Source organism: Onthophagus taurus, chromosome 6 (assembly GCF_036711975.1).
Source record: "Onthophagus taurus isolate NC chromosome 6, IU_Otau_3.0, whole genome shotgun sequence".
Taxonomy (NCBI): domain Eukaryota; kingdom Metazoa; phylum Arthropoda; class Insecta; order Coleoptera; family Scarabaeidae; genus Onthophagus; species Onthophagus taurus.
This window is the reverse complement of record NC_091971.1, coordinates 12,130,851-12,156,559: the sequence shown is the minus strand read 5'-3', so window position 1 is coordinate 12,156,559 and position 25,709 is coordinate 12,130,851. Positions and strand designations below refer to the sequence as shown.

Genomic DNA, 25,709 nt, shown 5'->3' with positions numbered 1-25,709 from the left:
ACATCTAAAATTATAAATAATTATCAATAAATAAATAAATTTTGTTAATGTTTTTTAGGCGACATCTACCGGAAAATTGCTATCATTAACCGGCGTCATTTGGTGGTGTCTTTCTCAGATAGGTTCTGAAAGGCGTGTTGGTTCGTTCTTCTTTCAAGTACCGACCTATTTTCACCACATTTCCTTATTTTGTACAAAAATTAACCATAAAAGGTAAGAGAATTAATTAATTATCATTTATAACACCTCAATTTTTTTAATTTTCGTCCAAAACCCGGCTTATTAAGATGTCACATGTTCATGATAAAAACAATTTTATTCTTTTCATCAATTAATATTAAAAGTAACGAGAAAACTTTAATTAAAATTAATTTAATTTAACTTTTAGTTGATATATAACCCGTACGCGTTGCGTTAATAGAGTTTAAATGACGAATTTATGATTAAAATTTGTTTGAGGTTATGAAATTGACCGGCCATTTTGGTAACTGCACGGCGTGCTCGCTATGTAGAGTGCCGTGATAAATCGAAAAAGACAATCGAGTAACTTTGTTTTTTTTCTGTCAACTATCAAAAACCTATTTCGAAACTAATCTTCTAATTTGAAAATATTCCCTTACGATTTTTTTTCAATTACAACACAGATGTATCGCTTACCGTCGAGCCTTCGTAGCGTGGCCCTTCGCCAAGCGAACCAAATAGCCCAAGTCCAAAGATGTTTTTACGCGAAGGACGTTCGTTTTGGTTCGGAGGTTAGGGCCCTTATGCTTCAAGGTGTCCACATTTTAGCTGATGCTGTCGCTGTTACAATGGGTCCAAAGGTAAAAAAAAAATAGTATTATTGACAGCTTTGATTAATTTTTGATTAATAGGGTCGTAACGTTATTATTGAACAATCTTGGGGTTCACCAAAAATTACTAAAGATGGGGTTACAGTAGCTAAAGGGGTTGAATTAAAAGATAAATTTCAAAACATTGGGGCGCGTTTAGTGCAGGACGTCGCTAATAACACCAATGAGGAAGCTGGTGATGGAACCACCACTGCTACAGTTTTAGCTAGATCTATTGCCAAAGAAGGTTTTGATAACTTAGGAAAAGGGGCCAATCCTGTTGAAATCAGAAAAGGAATTATGTTAGCTGTTGAAAAGATCACAGCTACATTAAAGTCCTTATCTAAACCGGTCACAACACCAGAAGAAGTAGCACAAGTTGCCACAATTTCCGCCAACGGCGATGTAAACATTGGAAATTTAATTTCTGATGCTATGAAGAAAGTTGGAAAAGATGGAGTAATTACTGTTAAGGATGGAAAAACTTTAAACGACGAATTGGATGTTATTGAAGGAATGAAATTCGACCGTGGATTCATTTCGCCTTATTTCGTTAACACAACCAAAGGAGCCAAAGTTGAATATCAAGACGCCTTACTTTTATTATCAGAAAAGAAAATCTCCTCAGTACAAAGTATAGTCCCAGCTTTAGAATTAGCAAACACGCAACGCAAACCGCTCATCATCATCGCTGAAGACGTCGATGGCGAAGCTTTAACCACATTAGTAGTTAACCGACTTCGTATTGGGCTCCAAATCGCTGCCGTAAAAGCACCAGGTTTTGGTGACAACCGCAAAGCGACACTCCAAGATATCGCCATCGCAACCGGAGGAATGGTAATTGGTGATGAATCTGGAATCACAAAATTAGAAGATGTCCAATTAACAGACTTGGGACAAGTTGGTGAAGTTGTCATCACCAAAGACGACACGTTACTTTTGAAGGGAAAAGGCAAAAAGGACGATATTGAAAGACGTGCGGAACAAATAAGAGAATTGATTAGCACAACGTCATCTGAGTATGAAAAGGAGAAATACCAAGAAAGATTAGCCCGCTTAGCTTCGGGAGTTGCCGTTTTAAAAGTTGGAGGAAGCAGTGAAGTTGAAGTTAATGAGAAGAAGGATCGAGTTAATGACGCGTTGAATGCTACGCGGGCTGCGGTTGAAGAAGGAATCGTTCCTGGTGGTGGTACTGCTTTATTGAGGTGTATTGGAAGCTTGGAAGCTATTAAGGCTATTAATAGTGATCAAGCAACAGGTAAAAATTTTATTTATCAAATTAACATTATTATTAATATTATCATTCTGATAATCTGGAATGTTTCTGAATTTACCAGTGTTCTGGATTAATTAAACTCTATGTAGCAGGGTTGCCAGGTTACACACATAAAATGTCGCTACCTATATCATAAAAAATCGTGAGATGTTGAAATTTGTTTAAAAATCACTCAATTTTAATAATATGTGTTACATATAATAGGCATAGGATTCAAGTAAAATGGTTTAGACCACGTTTGTATATAAAAGTGATATAATTAAAAGGAAAAAATATCACATTTTAAATAATTTCTTAGCGCCATCTAGCGGTGAATAGATGTGCTAATAGAGAAATTTACAGTAACCTATAATTCGAGTTGAAAATGCTATGACTTTACTTCGTCTATGACCTGGCAACCTTGGTTTACTGTAACACAGTGCAACAGCCATTCTGGAGGGTGAGAAATTCCAAATCAGTGGCCAAAGTACTAGGTTAATATATTAAAACCTCCAAAGGGTTTGGCGTTCTCAGCCCACATTTTTTTGTATGACCTTTTATACTATTTCCTTATCTTGATGTTTATTTGCTTAGTTTTTCAGTTATAACTCAAGAACCATTTAAGATTTCTCATTTCATTCTGCAGTAAAATTGTTGCTAAGGCTTAAATTAAAAAAATTTATTAATATATCTATGTCAAAAATTAAGTTGGACTAATTTTATCGAATGAAATCTTCAAGAAATTGTCAAATTATTTCGAAAAAAGCAAATTCTCTTTGAAAAATAACATCTTTACTCGAGTTCTACGAATTGTAACTATAAAAAAGTAATGGAAATTATTAACAAAAATTAAGGAAAAACAAAGTTTAAAGAAGAATAAAGTTTATCTACTCATAAACATTGATCTAGACCTTTTCAATAGTGATTTTTCCTGTCAATAGACAACTTAAGCTATGACGTCACAGAGATGGGCGGAGCTTATACCGACTCCAAACAATTTTGTTACTAATTCTGTTGCTAATGGTAAATAGACTGCCTAAATCTGACTTCACAGAGCTGAGCGGAGCTTATACCGATTCCAAACAATTTCGTTGCTAATGATAAACCGCCATAAAAATGTCATTTAACACTTTCGCGGTCGCTGATGACCGGCGGGTAACTTGCCAAAAATCTGCGTGGACGTGAACGTGTTAAAAAGTCACTTAATTTATTTTATTTTAACATTAATTGAAAAATTGCATATGGTGATTTACCGTTAGCAACGAAAATATTTGGAGTCGGTATAAGCTCCTATCTCTGTGACGTCAAGGCTTTGTTTGTCTATTGCCATATACAATTTTTCAATAAGTCTTAAAATAAAATAAACTAAATGACATTTTTACGGCGATTTATCGTTAGCAACTGTGGTTAGCATCCAAATTGTTTGGAGTCGGTATAACCCCCCCATCTCTGTGACGTCAGACTTAGGTAGTCTATTTGTGACTCTACTACTGGCCCTACTGCACCTTCTGAAAATTCTTAATCATCAGGATCATCCATGTCTTCGAAGAACACATGCCTACTCCAACAGCAAATTTCAAATTAAGTTGAATTATTTTCCGTTTTACTACAGCATTTAATTAAATACCATACTAAATATATTTAAGTAATTCAATTACATTATTTTAAAAATTTGAATTAATTTCCAGTATTATTATCTGCCAATGACGTAATGCGCAGTATGGTTGCCTATAAATCTAGACACCCTCTTATACAGGTGTCCCGAAACTCAACGTCAAGCAATACCCATTTTGCTATTTACTTTTATTTGCTGTTAACTTTGTTGGAAGATGTGCCACTCAATATCTACGAACAACAAAATGTGGTTTCAACAAGATGGTTGCCCTTATGTCTTGCAAAAGGACTATTTCGAATAAGGTTTTTTTGTATTATTTTCTTAAAACTAAAGCAAATGCTCAATTTGTTTGCCGTCGGCATTAATACAAGCTCTATCGTCGCAGAAAAGATCTTTTTATTAGTTGTGCAAATCTCTTTGTATTTATTTCTTCTGCTGCAGTATAATTATTGTGGCGCAGTTCGGCAAGATTTTCAATCGGTTTTTAAAACACTGTTTCTTTTATGTAATTGTAAAAAATCATGGGGATTTAGACGCAGAGAATGGGGAGGCCACGTAATCAAACCAAGACACTCAATCCATCATTCGGGATATTCTATATTCAATTCCGTACAGAACAAGCATAACGAGCTAGGCGACCATCTTGTTGAAACCACATTTCTCTGTTAATATTGAGTGGCACATCTTCTTACAAAGTTGTGAAGTTATTTTGGAGGAAATACAAATCACATACGAATGTATGAATTTTTTAAATAACGCGTTTTTTTTTTGCAGAAAAATAGGCAATAATATTTTTCTGAAAAGAAAAGTGGCATGTTGGAAATTAGACTAAACAGACCATCTTTTAAAATAACTTGTCAAGGGTGTTGTACCACTCCTATTTTTGGAAATCGTGTGTCAAAGTTAATAGACAAAAATTCTTTCAACCTTAACTCAATCAAACTAATATTTTTTTGCAAATTTTTTCTAAAGTTGCATGGTTCATAAGGAATACATTATTAAAAAAAATTATAATTAAATTGCGAACATTTCTGACCGTACTACGTACTACTAAAGATATGATGTATGGGAACGATTTCAAAAATATCTATTACCACTTAACTAAGAGACATGTAATTTTTTTCTTATTTTTACCAGAACAGATATGGGTTGGTTTCTCACCCGCTTGACGTTGAGCTTCTAAACATCCTGTATATAAACCTTGGTCCAGATGATGATATAAATAATGAATTATCAAGGACATGTGGACGCCAATTTTCGAGAACGACGCTCTACCATCCTTACGACAGAAATATCGTAGTTGCTAGAACGATGCTTTCCCAACAAGCGTTCTATTACTTCTTTGATTGCCTTCCAAGCATCCAATTCAGCATCAATCAAAATATTGTTGAATGCGTCACTTTTAATTAGCTTTCGTATATCTGGACCATTTAGTACGCCTGAAAAAGGCGCAACAAAATGAATGCATTACGATAGAAAATCATGACAAATATGTTTTCTAAAGTTGGAATATTTTCCAATTTTCAAGAAATTGAAAAATGTACTTGACAAATTAAATTGTATCTCTTTTGGCGACAGTTTTTTAACAATTCCAAGCTTAATATGCAATGGAAGCAGCAATATCTTCTCTTTCGGCATCAAAGGTTCACGAATAATATTGGCCATTTCTAACCTGCTGTGCTCTCTGCGTTTCCATTCAATCGCACAAAAAGCCGCTTCGAAAACCGCAAAGCCAACTTTTATATCACAACATATGTGCCACATATGTTTAGCGTAGTTAACCATTTTTTAAATATTTTCTAATGCATCATACATTTCTTTCGTTTCTGTACTATACGCGATTGGAACCCAAGGTTTTTCATTGGTCTTATGCAGGAAAGCTTCAAAATGAGTTTTGAACTGTCAATAAATAATCTCCAATCATCTGTTTCATATTTTGTTTTCATTGCGTCCAATTTTCCGACATCCAGGCAATATGCAGAAGTTTTTTCATCATTCACAACGAATAAACTTCGATAACCTGTGACTTTTGTACTGGATGCCAAAAGATTGTTTGATTTCAAAAACGAAGCCAGCTGTTCTGATTTATATTGTGTCAATTCCAATTTAGCGCAGCAATTGAATCTAAATTATATGTTGGTGCAAAAGTCGGAGCAGTCATAGAAGATAGAAATCTCGACTTGAAGATTTTAGCACAGGAAAGTAGTCCGAATAAGGCAATGATCTTTGGCCAACATCAACAGAATTATACGATTTTCTCACCGTTTTTCTCAATGCGGCTCCTTTATTCGCACATGCGTAGCAATTCAATGGATTGAGATTAGTCCAAATCTTTTGCACACTATATTTGGCATCCTATATTTATACACTATAACATTTAGTTGAGGTACATCTCGTATGTTTGAACAAAATTTGCACTGAAATTTCCCTTTTTTTTCATGTTTTGTTACATATTTACCACAGCAATAGCAAAAACTTAAATAGCAACATTTGGCTTGCACACTTCCATTTTTTACTATACTGGCCTAGTACTTTCACCCTGACTTAGAATTTATAACCCCAAAAATGTTCCATGTATTATTTTTGATGCACACATTAGAGCTTACAAAATGAAATCTTTGTAATTTTGTAGGTGTCGGAGTTGTGCTAAAATATTTTAAAAAAATGTATAAGTTAATTGAACAATTTAAAACAACTTAAAAATTGTTTATTTATACATTTTTGTACAATCACTAATTATTTTTTTATGTATTATAAGATGAAGCTCAATTTGTTATAGAACAATGTTCAGTAAATGCTAATTTTATTTTTTTCTTAGGTATTGAAATTGTAAGAAAAGCACTTCGAGTACCATGTATGACAATTGCAAATAATGCTGGTGTTGATGGAAATCAAGTTGTAGCAAAAGTAGAAGCAGGAACTGGTGATTATGGTTATGATGCCTTGAAAAACGAATATGGAAATTTAGTAGAAAAAGGAATTATCGATCCAACGAAAGTTGTTCGTACGGCGATTAAGGATGCTTCTGGAGTGGCGTCTTTACTAACAACAGCTGAAGCAGTGATCACAGAAATACCTAAAGAAGAAGCCCCAATGCCACGAGGCGGTATGGGAGGAATGGGTGGAATGGGAGGTGGAATGGATATGATGTAAAACTTTCGAAAGTAGAATGATTTATATTAAAAAAAATAAACTGTGAAATGCCTGTTGTTTTTAATCTGGCATTGTTATAAAAAAAAAACACTTCGGTGCCTAATCTCTATTATGTTTGAGCCCCGAGTGTTCTTTCGATTAAAAAAAAGTGGAGAAATTTTAAATAGGACGGATAAACATCGGTCGGTGGTAATATAAATGTGTGTTTATTATTTTTTTTTGTGCGGTTTGTGCGCGATTGAGTGATGTAAAAACTATTCCACCACCCCCCCATTCCGATTGAAATGAAGAGGAATTTATAAAAACGCCCGATCTGATTCTTAATCTAGCATTTTTTTTGTACTCTGGAACATTTCGAAAAGTTGTATAACTTTAAACTGTTAATTTTTAATTATATTTGTTACTGAAAACATTTCGTGGTTTCATTTTGATTTGTAGTTATTTTTGTCGTATTTTTTTTTGTTAGTTACGTTTTGTATTTTAATAAAACGTTTATAATTATTATCTTTTAATTTTAAACAACCCTTATGCGTCTGAAGACGCATGGTTAAACCCGAAACTTTCTAGGTCTAGTAATAATATACAATAGAAAATATACATTGTTCTATAAGATTAACACAAGCTTGGATGTTTTCAAAAAGACTCGACCGGAATGTATGTATGGAATTAAGATAAATAATTAATATGGCAACTATGGAAAAAAAATAAGTACATGTTAAGTAACAGAAAAAGAATAGGAGAGAAAGAAAATCGGATTAAGCGAAAAATGATTGGAAAAGAGCAAATAAAGCTGTTAGCTGAAGAGGGAAAAGAGAAGAAGCAGATGACATCAAAACCAGGTAATTTCTTAGTGAAGCTTTGAATACAGAAAAGCGCTACGAGCATTACGCAATGCTATGGATAAATTATTCCTCAGAGTTATAGCTTGTACAGTGAATGATCTGTGATATATTTCAGTAGAATGAACTTCCTGTTCATTGAGTGAGACATCAGACTATGCTCTAGTAGGAATACCGCGAGATGCCATGAATTGAAATGCAGTGAACAGGTAAATTGGGGATTGAGAGGAAAGTATCTTGTATAAGGTAGTTAATTTCCTGCAGACAGACTGAATCTGGGGCTGCCAGAACAATGCAGAATCCATCATCACCCCCATTTTAACTGTTTGAGAGAATTGTATGATGTTACCATCAAGTGTCAGATGGGTATTATTGATGGAGTAAAATTTTGTTAGCAAAGGTCTTGATCCGAAAGCAATAGCTTTATTCTTAACTATATTCAAACTCAAGCCATGGCATCTAGAACATAGCAAGATCCCTATTAAGCCGCATTACCGCTGCTGGAAGTTCATCCATAGCTGCAGATGTATAAATTTGGAGATAGTCTGCATATAGGTGAAAGTTGCACTTAATTATCTTAGTAATGCAATTTATGAAGACGGAAAAGTGGATCAAAAACACTGCCCTAAGACACACCGCAACGGCTTGTAAATACAGACGAGGAAGATGAGGAGTCACGTACACACAAGGAACGATTAGAGAGGAAAGATTGAAACCAAGCGATACAGCTCGGCGAAAAACCTACAGAATCTATAATCAACAGAATCAAATACCTTGCTGAAATCAAGCAAAACCAATACTTAATGCTTAATGTTGACATCATCAGCACCAACACTAGTGGACCGAGATTGTCTAAGAGCCTGGCGAACTTGAAATTCGTCAAACAACTCCAAGGAAAATCTGGAACTGATATTAGCGGACGCATTAATGCCGAGAATTTCTAGTTTTAGTTCATGAAAAATATACAACATAGCGATATCTAGTGCTAACTAGCGGTGTCACTAGAACTAACAGCCGTTAGTCTCTGAAGTCAGCTAAACCCGAATGTTTCTAGCTCTAGGTCTAATGTTAGTTCTAGTGACAGTTCTAGAGTCTGAAGACGCACGGATAAATTTAAAACTTTCTAGGTCTACTGTTCATCATCATTTGCATGACAACCTTTTGTGAGTCTTAGCCTGATCCAAGATCCTCTTTCATTCCGACCTATTACGCATTCTGTTACGATAAAGTTCTAACGTTCCAAGTCGCAATACATAGATTCTGTCCATTTCTTTGTTCAGTCCGACTTTTTCTTTTAGAACGTTTATCAGTGATCGATCCGGGATCAGGTAGTTGACCTAGCGCCCAACTCCTGCTTTCAAACTTGCTTCCCACTGGGGTTGGTTACTCAGTCTTTGGCATAGTTACTCAAGTTCCCAGGGTTCGCCCGCAACTAAGATGCTTTGAGGAGGTGAGAGTCGGAATTGGGTAGGCACTATCCCTTTGAACCTCCAACAGGTCTACTGTTAGTTCAATAAAAATATAAAGCAATCTAGTGCTAAATAACAATTAAAACTAGAATTAACAATGGACCTAGAAACATTTGGGTTTAGCCGTTTCAAGAGACGTAAAGTCATAAGTAGAAGCTAACTTAGCGTGACATGTATTGGACCGATACTGACGTCATTTTTTGGATTACAAAAGAATAAAGGATGCAGCAGTCCATCACAATTAAAACTAGAACTAACACTAGACCTAGAAAGTTTCGGGTTAAACCCGAATTTTTCTAGTTCTAGGTCTAGTGTCAGTTCTAGTTTTAGTGCAATAAAAATATACAACATAGCGATACCTATCAACATCATGTTTGGACTCATTTTAATAAAGAATACATCATAAAAGAACACCATGAAGTTGTCTATTATATGATAGCTAACTTCAGATTTAAAATGTCAACCTCAATTTTGACATATTTGTAATGTTCATTAAAAATCCCTTAAAATGAGTCAACTTTCGGTTACAAATGTCAACGTCAATTTTGACATATTTGTAATCGTCAATCTCTCTTTGACAAATTCTTAATTTTTATAAAATGTCTTAAAATTTATCACAAAAACAAAAATGCAATAAAAAAAAATAAAAATTAAGGTTGGTATTAATATTTAATAATTAAATTGCTATCTTCATTGTTGTTAGCTTCGGATTTAATGTTTTTTTATTCAAACTTTTTTGTTTTTTGAGATGTTTGGTCATGTTTGGACTCATTTTAAAGGTTTTTAAGTCCTTGCGTATAATTTCATCCATTTACCCCTTTTGAATTAAATACAACCTTTAAATCCAATTAATTATGTGTTTTTCATTAAAAAAACCTAAATACAACGTCAATTTTGACAAGCAACTGCAATGGATGTTAATCACCATGGTAACTTTAAAATAATAAAATTTTTTTCCGATTTTTTTATCAATGGGGTCATACACACTAATTAAATTTACAGAAATTTTTTACGTAAAACAATATTATAATAAACGGTATTATACAGTATGGTCACTCAACTTTGGTAATGTGTTAATTCTTATAGGGTAAATCGGCGATGAATTCATAGATGGCGTTATAAACGGTTTAAAAGAACTAATGATTTACTTTAAATTCTAATTCAATGAAATATTTATATCAGTGTTATTATTACACTTGTTAAAAACTAAAATCAATAACTTTTGAAAATCTAATTAATTTAAACTAATTAAACGGAAATTTACCGTAAACAATACGCAGTTCAATACTTCCATCATAGATGTCGCCAAATACTTTTTGAAAATAAGGTTAACTAAACGTCACTTTTGACAGATATAAACATTACGCGTTTTAATAACTAATCTTTGGAATTGCTGCGTAATATCTATTTGTAAGTGTTAAATCACGTTGTTTATTAAAAACTAAAGATTTACAACTTTAATTGTATTCTTGGAAAAACTGATCTAAACCAAGTGTTAAGCTTCTATAAGAGATAATGGATGACGATATCTTAACAACGTTAAAGATTCTAATAATAGGCGAAAGTGGGGTTGGGAAATCAAGGTAATTGTAAATGTTTTCTTTAAAATGTTATTAATAAGATTTGTTTTTAGTTTATTGTTGAGATTTACCGAAGATAACTTTGACCCTGAACAAACATTAACGATAGGTGTTGATTTCAAAACAAAGAAATTAACGATAGATGGGAATACAGTAAAATTAGCAATTTGGGATACTGCGGGGCAAGAACGTTTTAGAACCTTAACACCTTCTTATTATAGAGACGCCCAAGGTGCTATTTTAGTGTATGATGTGAGCAATTACAGTTCTTTTGCTAGATTGGAAACTTGGCTTAATGAATTGGATATATATTCAACAAAAAGAAACATCATAAAAATGGTTGTTGGAAATAAAATTGATGTGGTAAATATTAATTAAATAAAATAATATTTATTGATTTAATTTTGTTTTGATAAGGAAAATCGAGAGGTTACAAGAGAACAAGGTTTACAATTTGCAAGAAGACACCAAACATTATTTATAGAAGCAAGTGCAAAAACAAAGGATGGGGTTCAATGTGCTTTTGAAGAGTTAGTTCATAAAATAATTCAAACCCCTGGGTTATGGGAATCTTTTGGTGATGGTGGAATTCATGTGAATAATAAAGATCACCCTGAACCTTCCAGTTGTTCTAGTTATTGTAGTTTAATTTAAAACAAACTAAAATTTTAATAAAAAGCGAATATTTTTTACATTAAAGGGAAATTCATTGTATATTATAAGTATATATCTAAAAAAATTAAATTAATGTGTTATGTTTTTGTGTATTATGGATTTTGTTAATAAAATAATCTTTTCTTGTCAAAACTTATTTGTTTGAAACTATGATAAATCATATTTTTTGCAGATAAAACTAGATTAAGTTTAAATTTAATCCATAAATAATAATAATATTTATTAATCCCATATTATGCATTGAAAAAAGAAGGGTAATACAAAAAAAATCGATTGAACAAAGGAAAGTATATAGACTAATAATAAGATTGCGATGATTAACTCAAACACGAATTATACACGAGATAATAAGATAATAAGTTGTTCCGAATCACATGCTGGGAACGAGAGAGATATAAAACCGAAATGTTGCCTAAAAATGTGCTTAGTAGCGCGTCACGATTCAAGAACGACGGAGAACGGGCGGCGCGCGAGATGAAGTTGAAAGTAAGGGGTCACATACATTAAAAAAGAGTCGATGAACGTGACTCTTACTTAAAAGTGAAAGTTTCATTTAAAGATGAATCTTTAAAATTAATCTATATTTTTTTTTATCGTTTTATTATAGATTTGTGCGTTTCTTTTCGTTTTAATCACGATTCAAATCGTGAAGTGTCAAGATTTGGAACCGTTTCAGTTAGATGAATATTTAAATGGAGCTTTTTCTAATAAAGGTTTTAATGGAGTTTGGATGTCAGGTAAGAAAATTTTTATTTATTATCAAGGTTAACAACATTTTGATTTTAAGAAAAACTTAAAATAATAAGAAACCGTAAAGTTTTTCAAGAACAGGATACTTTTTTTATAATTATTGTTTTGTGATCTTGACATTTAAATACAAGCCCATAAAGTAGTCAAAAATAAAATTTAAGCGAATATTTCGTTTCTCTTTTTTTGCATTTTAAGCATTTAAATTATCTCGAAAGTTTGACACACTTTAATAAATTAAAATATTATATATAAAACAAAGTTATATAATATTTTTTTCTTCTAATAAAAGATCAACTTCTATTAATATCATTTATACTTATAGAACTTATCAGTTATCTGAATTATATTGCCACCAATTCATAACGAATCGATTTGTTTATCGTCGAAAAAATCGATTTAAGATTATAACCAATTGTGTATTGTTTACGTTTTTTTTTATAGGGACCGAATTTTATTATAAAGACAGCACAAATAATAATGTATATATCTACAATGTAGAAGCCCCGGAGGAATCTAATTTGTTATTCGAAAGCGATGTCTTAGTAAGTTTTTGAAGGTATTGTTTTGTTATGTTTTAATAATTTTTTTTAGAGCAATTATAAAGGTGCCACTTTTACTTTATCGCCGGATACAAACTTTATTCTTATTAGACATAATTCTCAATCGGTAAGAATATGATGCAACCTCGATAATCCGGACTAATTAAAACCGCGTTGATCCGGATTTCTGAAGCTAAACAAATTTTATATTGAAAAGCGAAACATTTAATACAAAACAAGTTATTTACAACAGAAGTAACAGAAAGAACTATATCTTATTAATTTTGTAATTTTTGTTTGCTTAATTTTGGTAGAAAGTTGGAACAATTTGCTATTAATAACGGTGTTAGACTACACTATCAACGTTACTGTTCAATCTAGCCCTGCAATATGCAATTGGCAATGTAGAAAAAACATTTTCAATAAAGCATATCAAGTGAGGCAATCATTAGAATGTCCAGAAATGAAAATAAAAGAATTCCTCAAAAGTTAACTGTTGCTGAATACAACTTTGAAGGTGTGGAAAGTATTAGGTACCTAGGCATTTTATTCAGAAATGATCCAGCTCACAAAAAGTTATTTCAATTATATTATATAAAATAATTATAAGATCGATTGTCAGATATACAGGGTGGTTCAGTTTTTAATCGGGAAACTTTACTAGGACGTAGTACTTGCCAAAATAACACAAGTTTTTTATTTACACATAGGACCGCAACTCTTTTGTTTTCGAGCTATGAGCTATCAAAGTTAAAGCAGAAATTTACATTTTGTTTTGTATTTCGACTGTAAGTAAACCGTAGAATTAATTATTTTTCGTTTCCTTATTTTCAAGCATACCTTAAACTTCCACAGGGCCCTCTAAGGTAATGAAATTCACCACCCCCTTGATCTTGTTATAAAAACTTTTTAACGCTATGGAATATTAACATAAAAAAATATGGGTTGTAAAGCTCATTCTTTAGTGGTACTTTTTTGTCTCTTTAGTATTTTTTTGAAAGTTAATAGTTTCCGCGTAAAAAAATAAAATGTCGTGCCATGTACCGCTATGTGCCGCCATGTTTAACTAAAATTATTCTAAAAGTTGGCTCTGAGAACTTGCAAGTTTCATTTTTATTTTATTTATGATTTTTCAAGTAAAGTGCACAACTTCCATAGCATAATAGCAGCGCTTTACAGTACAATGTAACATTTTATTTTTTTACACAAAAACTATTAACTTTAAAGAAAAAAATGTAAATTTTTGGCTCAACTTTGACAGGTCATAAACAAAAGAGTTGCGACCCTATGGTTATATAAAAAACTGGTGCTATTTTGGCAAGTATTACGTCCCAGTAAAGTTTCCCGATTAAAAACTGAACATCCCTGTATACAGGGTGAGTTATTAGTATCTCGACGAACGATAATTGCTAAACCGTTTGAAAAAGAAAAAAATATTTTTTACAAAAGTTGTTTGATTCACCACTTTCTATTACGTAAAATTATTTTCACTTATACAGGGTGTTCCATTCAGGCGTAACGGAGAGTATGTAGGTTTTTTTAAATGAAACACCCTGTATGTTTTATCATATTATGAATACAACTAAATTTGTTTATACAACCGTATATGTTGCTATTTCACAGCGTTCATAGTTCTTGAGATATTCAATTGTTTTTCCAAAATGTGCTTATTACATGATCTTTTTGAAAACGATGTAAAAACGACATTTTTTCCGATTTTGCCTTGTAACTATATCAAACAATAGTCAAAGCCAGTAAGTAGATGATAGTATTCAAAGATATTAGATACACTATACACAATGTTTATAAAGCTTAGTTACTTTTGATGTTTTTCAAATGGTTATTTCTTAAGTTTTTTAAACGGAACACCCCGTATATTGTGTAAAATAAAAAGTTGAAACATCATACACTAGTAATACACGAGTACAATCATCAAACACAGGAACGAGCAGATTATACAATTTGACACTAATTATATTCTTTCTTCGATTAAGAAGTAAAGGGGGTGTTTAATTTTATTTTTAACCTTATACATTTGGGTGATAATACCGAAGATTTTCTTCTATTACCTTCTTCATTAGATAAAAAATGGGCTTAAAAGACATTTCGATAAAATAATTTTGTCAGTCTAATGACATTTTGATCCATAAACTGCAAAAGTGCAGTAGAATTTGGTGTAACTAATGGTGTTGTAAACTGACCATCCTCATTTGTCAGATCTTCTATAGTACCATGACGTTATCGACGATTAGGCTTAAATGACTTGTAACTTGACGAATAAAAGAGCCATGAAACCAGTCTAAAAAATTACCCATCCATGTAGTGACAGATGAATATTGGCTAACTTCGGCAAAGTGCTCCCTGTCTTTCATTCTTCAACCACGAGCATTTTCTCATCTCTGGATTTCTTTTTCCTTCAACTTTTCCTTCCATTGTGATTCGTAGGAAGTTGTATTTCTTCTCTCTATAAATATGCCATAGATAACATTTTCCGGGCTTTTATTATATTTAACTGAATTCTCTGTCAGTTCCCATCCTTCTTAGCACCTCATCATTGGTGACGTGTTCCGTCCAATAGATCTTCAGCATTCATCGGAAAACTCACATTTCAAAGGCTTTCACTCCGCATATCAATACTGAAGATGTACATTTTCAAATATCGGTATCGAGCATCCAGCGGCAAGGTGGAATTTTCTGCTTTGAAAAGCGGATCTGGCATATTCTACCCGAGGTCGTATTTCAACCTCGTGCTCAAGATAGTCAAGGACAACTTGTTGTAGATATGAATAGTAATGCAGGTATTTGGCATACGTGTCACAGCCATTATTTTCGTCTTGTTTATGTTTATTTTAACTCTAAAGTATCTCCTTCCCTGATCAAGATATTCAAAAGTTGTTGCAATCCTTTAGCACTCTCCGCAACAATGACTATGTCGTCTGCCTATTTTAAGCTATTTACATATTCTCCGCAAACTTTGATTCCTTCTTCAATATTTTCCAGTATCTGAAAACCAAACAGTGCTTCCCTTGTACCAAGTCGTTCTGAGTAATGTTTTCAGGATGTGACTCATTACACTGATTAACCTAAATTGTGAGCTTTATTTTTCTTGGGTATAGGTACAATCTTTGATCTGAGCCAGTCATCTGGGAAGATTCCTGTATATATAACTTCTGATATTGGTATGTCAAGCATTATTTCTTGAGTTGCATTCATCTGCGATTCCAAAGACGTATAGAAAAGAATAAATTTTTCGTCATCAAAGAGCTCCTAAATTTATTTTTTCCATATTCATCCTACATCTTCTGGAATAGTCATTATTTGATTATTATTATGTACTGGAGTCATTGTAGTGAATCTTTCTTTCAAATTTTGACTTCCTTTACCTTTTGGTATGTATTAAAGTGTTAAAGTTTTCTCTTGCTTTCCTGATGTGTCTGCTAATTAATGATTCTCTCTTTCTTTATATTTCGCTCCATTTTGATTGTTTTGCAAGATCTTCGAGTGTCATCAAGATTTATTCTGACATCCATGAATCTTTTGTAATTGGCTGTAATTGTTGTTTTAAAAGTGTGCCAAATGATTTCGACTACCTCCTCTGATTCTGTTGGTATTTCTGATTATTTAAGATTATTGAGGTTGAATTTTGTCTTCTCTTTGTGTTTGATATATTTCGTGCGATCTTTTTCTGAAAACAAACCAGCGTATTTTCAGGCATTATATATTTGAGGAGGTTCGAGGTTTAATTTTTATCTCCTCTACGAATACAATTTGATGGCATTTTGATCATTGGATAGTTTTAGCTCTAAAATTATCATTTCCATAGGTTGCAGTATAAAATTGTTTTGCTTTGGCAGATAAAACTAAAATTTGTCTTATTATAATGAAGATCTGGATTATCGAGGTCGCACTATAATACTTAATTTATTTATTTTTTTAAATTTTGTTCTGATTAGATTTTTAGACATTCCACAGTAGCTCAATTCACCGTTTACGGATTATTATCAAAGTAAATCATTCCTAACCAAAAATCACTTCATTATCTATTTTTTTTTTGTATTTTTAGACAATATTTTGACTTAGCCAACGAAGAACTTTTGCAATACGCTTCTTGGTCACTCGAAGGAAGCAGTATCGCTTATGTTTTAAACAACAACATTTATTACGTATCAACACCATCAAATGTATCAAAACCAGTACAAATTACGAGCAATGGCGAAAACGGTGTTATATACAATGGAATCCCCGATTGGGTGTACGAAGAAGAAGTGTTATCTGCTGGATCAGCTATTTGGTGGTCACCAGATGGAAGTCACATAGCTTTTGGTTATTTCAACGATGAAAAAGTAGAAGATTTTACCTATTTTATGTATGGAGGTGATGATCCTACAGAAGACCAATATCCAAAAGTTGTTACATTGAAATATCCAAAGGTATTAATTTTTTAATTTCTAAATAAAATTAATAATAAAATTAACCAATTTTGTTAGGTTGGAACAAGAAATCCCGATTTTGAAGTAAAAGTTGTATCATTATCCGACCCTACTAATATAAAAACCCTTAATGTTCTTCCAAGTGATGCATTATCGAAAGATTACGTTCTTTTCGATGTTACTTGGGCTACAAACGATGAAGTTGTTGTAGTGATCGAGAATAGAATACAAAATCAAGCAACGATTAGAAGATGTAAATTATCAGAAACAACTTGTGAAATTGTAAAAATTAAAATAATTACTTAATTAAATTAATTATCAATGAATTTCCAGGAAAATGAATTCGTTGAAAATAAAGGTTGGTTAGAAATCGAAGCTCCCTATTATAGCCTAGATGGAACTAAGTACATAATGGTCACATCCCAACCGGAAGATGATGATTCTTATCAACATTTGGTGATGTATGATGTTTCAAGTAAATCACCGACCAGATTAACTCATGGTAAAAGAGTTGTTTTAAATATTTTGGGTTGGGATGAAACTAGAAATTTAATGTAAGTTTTAACAACACACCTTTAACATTTAATTCTGATGTAATTCGTAAAAATTTAAGATTTTATGTTGGAACACCAAGTAATAGCCCATTCCAAGAACACGTTTACTACTACAACATAACCGATAAAGAAGATATTTGTATAACATGCAGCTTAAAAACTCCAGAAGGAGATTGCGAATTTGCTTCAGCCTCTTTTAGTACCGATTATTCCTATTTTGTTGAAATGTGTCGAGGACCCGGACCTAATTACATAGTAATCAACTCAGTTGATGGTTTTGTAAGTAATTTTTAAATAATTAATTTAAATTTTATAAATTTTGCTTAAAAAATTATAGAATACAGCGTACCCTTACGAAACCAACGACGTTTTAAGAGAAAAATTATTAAAAAAACAATCAATGCAAATTATAAATCACGATTTTATCTTGGAAAGTGGTTTCACAGCCAAAGCACGATTACTTCTTCCTCCGGATTCAGACCATACCGGACTCACAAAATACCCGATGATCGTTAATGTTTACGGCGGTCCGGATTCGACTCAAATTTCCGACAGATTTTCGACCGGATTCCAAAACTACATCGTTACAAATCGCCGATACATCTACTGTTACATCGACGGCAGAGGAAGTGGAAAGAAAGGTGATAATTTACGGTTTCAGATTTATAAAAAAATGGGCACCGTTGAAATCGAAGATCAAATCGCTGTTACCAAAGCCCTTAGAGATACATTTTCATTCATCGATCCCGAACGTATCGGAATTTGGGGTTGGAGTTACGGCGGATTTGCCACGGCATGGGCTTTAGTTAAAGATGTTGAAAATGTTTTTAGATTTGGGTTGTCGGTTGCACCAGTTACAGATTTTCTTTTATACGGTAAAAAAGTTTTTTGTCGATTAAAAGCAATATTTGAGAATTATTTTTTACAGATACCATTTACACCGAAAGATATATGGGGTTACCTGATGCAGATGATAACCAATTAGGTTATAATAGAACCGATTTATCCAGAGAAGTTGAAAGTTTAAGAGATAAATCGTTCTTTTTAATCCATGGAAATGCTGATGATAACGTTCATTATCAACAATCAATGATTTTATCGAAAGCTTTAGAACGTGCCGACATAATGTTTTATCAAATGGTTTGTTTTTTTAATTTACTAATTATAAAATTGTGGTGAAACCTCGCTATAACGGACTAACACGAGGAGGAGAGTGTCCGTTATAGTAGTAGCTAGTGATGGAACGGATAGTGATTTTGCGAAAAGTCTATCATGCCATTATGGTTATAATTTCTGCCACATTAACTAACGAAGCAACTCTAAAAAGAGGATACTTTAATTAATAATTGGCCATATTTCTCAAAAACGAAAAGTTATTTTTCAAAACGGGTTGGTTCATTGGAAAGAGAACACTTTTATTAACACTTTGGGTTATTTTCATACTCCTATTCCAAGAACTGGATTTTATACGAATTTTTAAAACTTAATCGGCGAAATTTGCAAAATTCGAAAAAATTTTCGATCATTTCAAAAATTTATCTCTCAAGAACTGAAAGTGATTTTTCAAAACGGCTTTTTGCATTAAAAAGAGGATGCTTTAATTAATAATTGGTGATATTTCCACAAGGATCCTGCAAAAAATTAATTTTAGAGCGAATTTTGAAAATTATCGATGAAAATTGCAACATCGAAAATTTTATCAAAACTTCAAATAGTGTTTTCTCAAAATCGAAAAGTTATTTTTCAAAACGTGTTGATTCATTGGAAAGAGGACACTCTTATTAACACTTTGGGAAATTTTCAAACTCATATTCCAAGAAATGGATTTTATACGAATTTTTAAAACTTAATTGGCGAAAATTACAAAATTCGAAAAAATTGTCGATCATTTCAAAAATTTATTTCTCAAGAACTGAAAGTGATTTTTGAAAACGGCTTGTTGCATTAAAAAGAGGATACTTTAATTAATAATTGGTGATATTTCCACAAGGATCCTGCAAAAAAATAATTTTATAGCGAATTTTGAAATTATCGATAAAAATTGCAGCATCGAAAATTTTATCAAAACTTCAAATATAATATAAATTCAATAAAAAGCAATACTTTTTCTGGTCTTTTTCAATTTATTGTCTAACCAGTTTCGGTTTACGCCATCATCAGAGACATTAGAAATATAGATTAGATTTTAGCAACTTATTTTCCATTTAGTTGTTCATGTAAACGGCTTCACAAAGGTATACAAGTTAAAATTATAAATATGAACACATTAAAAGTTAAAATTTACACGTTAAGATATAAAACAATACTATAAAACTTGGATTGACGGGCACTAATCCATTAGTGCCCGAGTATGATGATGGCTTAAACCGAAACCGGTTAGACAATAAATTGAAAAAGCCCAGAAAAAGTATTGCTTTTTATTGAATTTATATTATATAAAAAATAACTGGTCAACATGGATCAAACTCCCTCATCTAATTAAACCTTCAAATTTTGTTTTTTCAAAATTGAAAGTTATTTTTCAAAACGTGTTGGTTCATTGGAAAGAGAACACTTTTATTAACATTTTGGCAAATATTCAAACTCATAGCCCAAGAAATTGATTTTATACGGATTTTTAAATCTTAATCGGCGAAAATTGCAAAATTCGAAAAAATTGTCGATCATTTCAAAAATTTATTTCTCAAGAACTGAAAGTGATTTTTCAAAACGGCTTGTTGCATTAAAAAGAGGATACTTTAATTAGTAATTGGCGATAATTCCACAAGGATCCTTCAAGAAATTAATTTTATAGCAAATTTTGAAAATTATCGATGAAAATTGCAACATCGAAAATTTTATCAAAACTTTAAATATTGTTTTCTTAAAAACGAAAAGTTATTTTTCAAAACGGGTTGATTCATTGGAAAGAGGACACTTTTATTAACATTTTGGGATATTTTTGTACTCCTATTCCAAGAACTGGATTTTATACGAATTTTTAAATCTTAATCGGCGAAAATTGCAAAATTCGAAAAAATTTTCGTTCATTTCAAAAATTTATTTCTCAAGAACTGAAAGTGATTTTTCAAAACGGCTTTTTGCATTAAAAAGAGGACACTTTAATTAATAATTGATAATATTTCCACAAGGATCCTTCAAGAAATTAATTTTATAGCGAATTTTGAAAATTATCGATTAAAATTGCAACATCGAAAATTTTATCAAAACTTCAAATATTGTTTTCTCAAAAACTAACAGTTATTTTTCAAAACGGGTTGGTTCATTGGAAAGAGGACACTTTTATTAACACTTTGGGATATTTTCATATCCATATTCCAAGAATTAGATTTTATACGAATTTTTAAATCTTGATCGGCGAAAATTGCAAAATTCGAAAAAATTTTCGATCATTTCAAAAATTTATTTTTCAAGAACTGAAAGTGATTTTTCAAAACGGCTTGTTGTATTAAAAAGAGGATACTTTAATTAATAATCGATAGTGATAACAGCGATAGTTCTGTTAGTAATGAATGTGATGATGAATTACAAGCGAAGAGAAGAAAATTAGACGATTAGTGCCCGAGTATGCCTTTGTGAAGCCGTTTACATGAACAACTAAATGGAAAATAAGTTGCTAAAATCTGATCTATATTTCTAATGTCTCTGATGATGGCGTAAGCCGAAACCGGTTAGACAATAAATTGAAAAAGACCAGAAAAAGTATTGCTTTTTATTGAATTTATATTATATAAAAAATAACTGGTCAACATGGATCAAACTCCCTCATCTAATTAAAACTATAGTAGACGCCACGAGAGCTGGCAGTAAATCATCGTTTTCCGCTCTTACAAATGCCATACGTAGTTCACAAACCGCTAGAGAGTAATGTGTGTTAGAAAGAAATAGCATTAGATTAATATGTCTGCTGTACAATTCAAATGGCCACGTCGAAAAAGTACGTCTGTTCTTCTAATGGATGTAACTATATAATTATAACCTCAAATCGAAACGTGTTGTGAGCGTTGTCATGAATCTATGTTTTCTTTGAAAGGAAAATCATTTAAATAATATCTTTGACAATGTTTGACATATAACCTCCATTACTAACATAACCTACATTTAAATGTATGTAGTGAAATAATTTAAGTCGTACGTCCATATCTTGATTCATACCTTTGATTATATATAATATGGATTGAGCTAACTGAATATATCTACTAACAAAAATGTTGCTCAAGGTGAATAGACGCAGATGGAAAGCGATAATGTGAAAGTGTAACAAAGATAAATATATTATATGTCAGTAAGCTTCTATATCTATCTCACTTCTATCAGTACACCCATTATATGGCAGTACGCTTCTATGTCTATCTCGGTTCGATCACCTTGCGCAAGCTATCTCTCTCGTTGGCTCAATCCATATTATATATAGTCAAAGATTCATACTATTTTTAAGCGATCTGTCACTGCCAGCTTTCGTGGTTTCTACTATACAAATACTGTTTTTTCAAAAACTGAAAGTTATTTTTCAAAACGGGTTGATTCATTGGAAAGAGGACACTCTTATTAACACTTTGGGAAATTTTCAAACTCATATTCCAAGAAATCGATTTTATACGAATTTTTAAAACTTAATTGGCGAAAATTGCAAAATTCGAAAAAATTTTTCGATCATTTCAAAAATTTATTACTCTAGAACTAAAAGTGAATTTATCAAAACGGCTTTTTGCATTAAAAAAGGATACTTTCATTAATAATTGGTGATATTTCCACAAGGATCTTTCAAGAAATTAATTTTATAGCGAATTTTGAAAATTATCGATTAAAATTGCAACATCGAAAATTTTATCAAAACTTCAAATATTGTTTTCTTAAAAACGAAAAGTTATTTTTCAAAACGGGTTGATTCATTGGAAAGAGGACACTTTTATTAACATTTTGGGATATTTTCGTACTCCTATTCCAAGAACTGGATTTTATACGAATTTTTAAATCTTAATCGGCGAATATTGCAAAATTCGAAAAAAATGTCGATCATTTCAAAAATTTATTTCTCAAGAACTGAAAGTGATTTTTCAAAACGGCTTTATGCATTAAAAAGGGGCTACTTTAATTAATAATTGGCGATATTTTCAAAAGGATCCTTCAAGAAATTAATTTTATAGCGAATTTTGAAAATTATCGATTAAAATTGCAACATCGAAAATTTTATCAAAACTTCAAATAGTGTTTTCTCAAAAACTAAAAGTTATTTTTCAAAACGTGTTGGTTTATTAGAAAGAGGACACTCTTATTAACACTTTCGAAAATTTTTAAACTCATATTCCAAGAAATCGATTTTATACGAATTTTTAAATCTTAATCGGCGAAAATTGCAAAATTCGAAAAAATGTTCGATCATTTCAAAAATTTATTTCTCAAGAACTGAAAGTGATTTTTCAAAACGGCTTGTTGTATTAAAAAGAGGATACTTTAAGTAATAATCGATAGTGATAACAGCGAAGAGAAGAAAATTAGACGAAACTACAACAAGAGATTTTATATATCGTGTTGGGATTGTTATAATGAGGCTGCTAATGACAAACCTGATATAAATAAAGTTGTTATATATTGGGACATAATAGAATTTATATGTAATTAACTACAATTAAACAGATTATTTTGTTTTAATACATTTTTCAAATTAATATCATTTAATTAGACAATTAACAACAATTTTATCTAATGAACAACACAAAAACAAAATACATATCCTATTACTTCTAATTAAACTAGAAAAATGTAAATTTTGCCTGACAACTAAATATTGGGACATTCGCCCTTAGATTTTATAACCGCTTAGGCATTGAATTCCATCCCAGTAAATCCATCCCAAATTTGTTTTATTTTGACTTTAAGTTCTGGCAATGTCCGTTGTGGGTTGTTCCTCAAAGTTTGTTTCATTTTGTGCCACACTGTTTCAATTACATTCAGATCTGGACTGTTGGCAGGCCAATACAGAACATTAATATTTTGATCGCCAACCACTTTTTTGTAGTTTTGGCCGTATGACAATTCGCCAACATTTAACTGCACGATACTTGGTAGTATGCTGTTTTGTAGTATTTGTTGATATTTTGCGGCGTTCACGGTGCCACCAATAAATTTAAAGCATCCTTATTCTGAAGTTGTCATACAGCCCCAAATAATTACTCCCTTCGGAAATTTTACACAACGTTTTAAACAATCTTTATGAAGTCGCTGAATATTATCCTGGAAAAGTCTTCTGCTGACCAAGACAGTTTAGATTTTGCCCATGTGAGCCTGGCTTTCTGTTGTTTTTCTGTTAACAGTGGTTTTTCTTTTGCTTATAAAACAACAATTTTCTAAAAGCGACATTTTAAAATTATTGCTTGTAAGTAAACATCGTAAAACTTTAATCCACTTTTAAAAATCCATTTGCGACAGCATTCCCTTGATATATTTAATCCAGTTTCATTATTCCTTTCAGCGGTAACTTGTCTTAAGTCTACACGCTGTGCTTTTAGGAATATTAAGTTCGTCTGCTTTTTCACGTATTGGGATTTTTGACTCTGTACAGATACCACGCACCATTTTAATTGATAAATACAGATTTACTCAACAGCAACAATGTTACAAGCTTAAGTTGTCAGGTAAAATATACATTTTTCTAATTTAATTAGAAGCAATAGGGTACGTATTTTGTTTTTTGTGTTGTTCATTAGACAAAATTGTTGTTAATTATATAATCTGAAAATGATATTAATCTGAAAAAATTATTAAAAGCAATTAAACTGTTTAATTATTCTTAATTAATTTATTTTGTCCCAATATATAGTTGTTAGGGCTCGTATTATCTGCAGTGTCCAACACCTTAAAGAGATATCCGTTCCACCACTAGTAGTAGCCAAATCCGAATGTTTCTAGTTCTAGTTCTAATAATATCTTATTTATTTTTTTGTAGAGTTATCCAGATGAAAATCATTCATTAAACGGAGTATCTCCTCATTTATATCACACAATAGACCGTTATTGGGCGAGATGTTTTGGGCTTCCAGATCCACAATACCCAAAAAAGGACTAAAACAAAAATGTTAATATTAAGAACAAAAATTAGTTGTACATATTAAATATCATTGCAACGTTTAATAAAAAGTTTAATAAAAAGAGTTCTTTTTCGGTTATAAATCGGTGGTGACAGGAAAAGTTCTTATCTGTTCTTTTCCGCACGAATTGCGAGATATTCGCGATCGAATTCCCGCAAATCGCGTGGAGAGGATGCGTCAATACCGTCGACTTCGTATTCGAACAATTCCGCACTCTGCAGTCGAGATAAAAACCGAAAACTACACCTTTTTTTCCTGTTGTGGTCATTATCTGAGTATAGAACAAAGCTATTTTAAAAAATTTTCTAAAACAAAAAAGTTCTCAATAAATCTATCTCATTTCTCTATTTAAAAAAATAATCATTTTCTCATTAGAACAACGATTCTCACTAAACAACATCAAAACAACTAAATTCCATATCTAAAAATAAATTCTACCTTAGAATTCGCTATTTCGATCATATATCTTTCCCGGGCTGACAAAGAAACCCCCTCAAAGCCGAAAAAGAGAAAAAAGATTTCCTTTCGTCAGTTCTACCGTTTAATAATGATCGCATTGTAATAAATCACCAAGGGGAAAGGTCAAAAGTCATTGCGATCAACAAAAAATAAAGATCTAAGAAGGAAGCAGTGGTTTCTTAAAAATGACTTTATGTAAAATAGAGATCTAACATGGTTCAAAAAATTTACATTCTAACTTGAAAAAAAAAAGGAAAGAAACAAGCTGGATCGTTTCTAGTAATAAACTGGCGGCAAGTTATTAGTCGACGCCCTTCTACGTTACGACCGCGTTAGGAGGTTCAGGATAGCGGTAAGAAAAAAATACGTACCGAGGTGGTCACGCGACATGCAAATGCAAAATGGAAATCGCCTCGGCAAAGTAGATTTTCTAGTGATAACCGGATAGCTTTCTACGTTAGAAGTCGATTTTG

At 31.9% G+C, this 25,709-nt stretch overlaps 3 protein-coding genes across 4 annotated transcripts; all 3 read left to right on the top strand.

Annotated features, from left to right (window-relative positions):
- The first annotated feature begins 81 nt into the window (after window positions 1-81).
- Window positions 82-7,145, top strand: LOC111424282 (Heat shock protein 60A). The gene is made up of 4 exons (XM_023057780.2): window positions 82-213; window positions 645-821; window positions 873-2,088; window positions 6,519-7,145. Exons 2-4 carry the CDS (start codon window positions 645-647, stop codon window positions 6,851-6,853), a joined length of 1,728 nt encoding a protein of 575 aa, XP_022913548.1. The 5' UTR covers window positions 82-213; the 3' UTR covers window positions 6,854-7,145.
- A 3,334-nt stretch (window positions 7,146-10,479) lies between these two features.
- Window positions 10,480-11,548, top strand: LOC111424292 (ras-related protein Rab-18-B-like). Its single transcript, XM_023057791.2, has 3 exons — window positions 10,480-10,744; window positions 10,795-11,104; window positions 11,159-11,548. Exons 1-3 carry the CDS (start codon window positions 10,677-10,679, stop codon window positions 11,393-11,395), a joined length of 615 nt encoding a protein of 204 aa, XP_022913559.1. The 5' UTR covers window positions 10,480-10,676; the 3' UTR covers window positions 11,396-11,548.
- A 258-nt stretch (window positions 11,549-11,806) lies between these two features.
- LOC111424329 (venom dipeptidyl peptidase 4) lies at window positions 11,807-24,840 on the top strand. Of its 2 annotated transcripts, none has more exons than XM_071196409.1 (12): window positions 11,807-11,902; window positions 12,024-12,153; window positions 12,608-12,708; window positions 12,758-12,832; window positions 16,659-16,711; window positions 16,769-17,111; window positions 17,193-17,417; window positions 17,469-17,689; window positions 17,749-17,968; window positions 18,027-18,564; window positions 18,618-18,829; window positions 24,636-24,840. In XM_071196409.1, exons 1-12 carry the CDS (start codon window positions 11,822-11,824, stop codon window positions 24,753-24,755), a joined length of 2,319 nt encoding a protein of 772 aa, XP_071052510.1. In that variant the 5' UTR covers window positions 11,807-11,821; the 3' UTR covers window positions 24,756-24,840. The 2 variants fall into 2 exon arrangements, with proteins under 2 accessions (XP_071052510.1, XP_022913597.2); XM_023057829.2 differs by having other exon boundaries at window positions 16,769-17,135.
- The last annotated feature ends 869 nt before the right edge of the window (window positions 24,841-25,709 follow it).

What these genes read in the sequence shown, in the direction of transcription:
- LOC111424282 (XM_023057780.2), top strand. Translation starts at nt 645, where the DNA reads ATGTATCGCTTACCGTCGAGCCTTCGTAGCGTGGCCCTTCGCCAAGCG. An exon ending in CTGTTACAATGGGTCCAAAG is followed by an intron (nt 822 to 872) that starts GTAAAAAAAAAA and finishes TTTGATTAATAG; the next exon opens with GGTCGTAACGTTATTATTGA. An exon ending in TAATAGTGATCAAGCAACAG is followed by an intron (nt 2,089 to 6,518) that starts GTAAAAATTTTA and finishes TTTTTTTCTTAG; the next exon opens with GTATTGAAATTGTAAGAAAA.
- LOC111424329 (XM_023057829.2), top strand. Translation starts at nt 11,822, where the DNA reads ATGTTGCCTAAAAATGTGCTTAGTAGCGCGTCACGATTCAAGAACGAC. An exon ending in GTTTACGGATTATTATCAAA is followed by an intron (nt 16,712 to 16,768) that starts GTAAATCATTCC and finishes TTGTATTTTTAG; the next exon opens with ACAATATTTTGACTTAGCCA. An exon ending in TTACATTGAAATATCCAAAG is followed by an intron (nt 17,136 to 17,192) that starts GTATTAATTTTT and finishes CAATTTTGTTAG; the next exon opens with GTTGGAACAAGAAATCCCGA.
- LOC111424292 (XM_023057791.2), top strand. Translation starts at nt 10,677, where the DNA reads ATGGATGACGATATCTTAACAACGTTAAAGATTCTAATAATAGGCGAA. An exon ending in AGTGGGGTTGGGAAATCAAG is followed by an intron (nt 10,745 to 10,794) that starts GTAATTGTAAAT and finishes ATTTGTTTTTAG; the next exon opens with TTTATTGTTGAGATTTACCG. An exon ending in TTGGAAATAAAATTGATGTG is followed by an intron (nt 11,105 to 11,158) that starts GTAAATATTAAT and finishes TGTTTTGATAAG; the next exon opens with GAAAATCGAGAGGTTACAAG.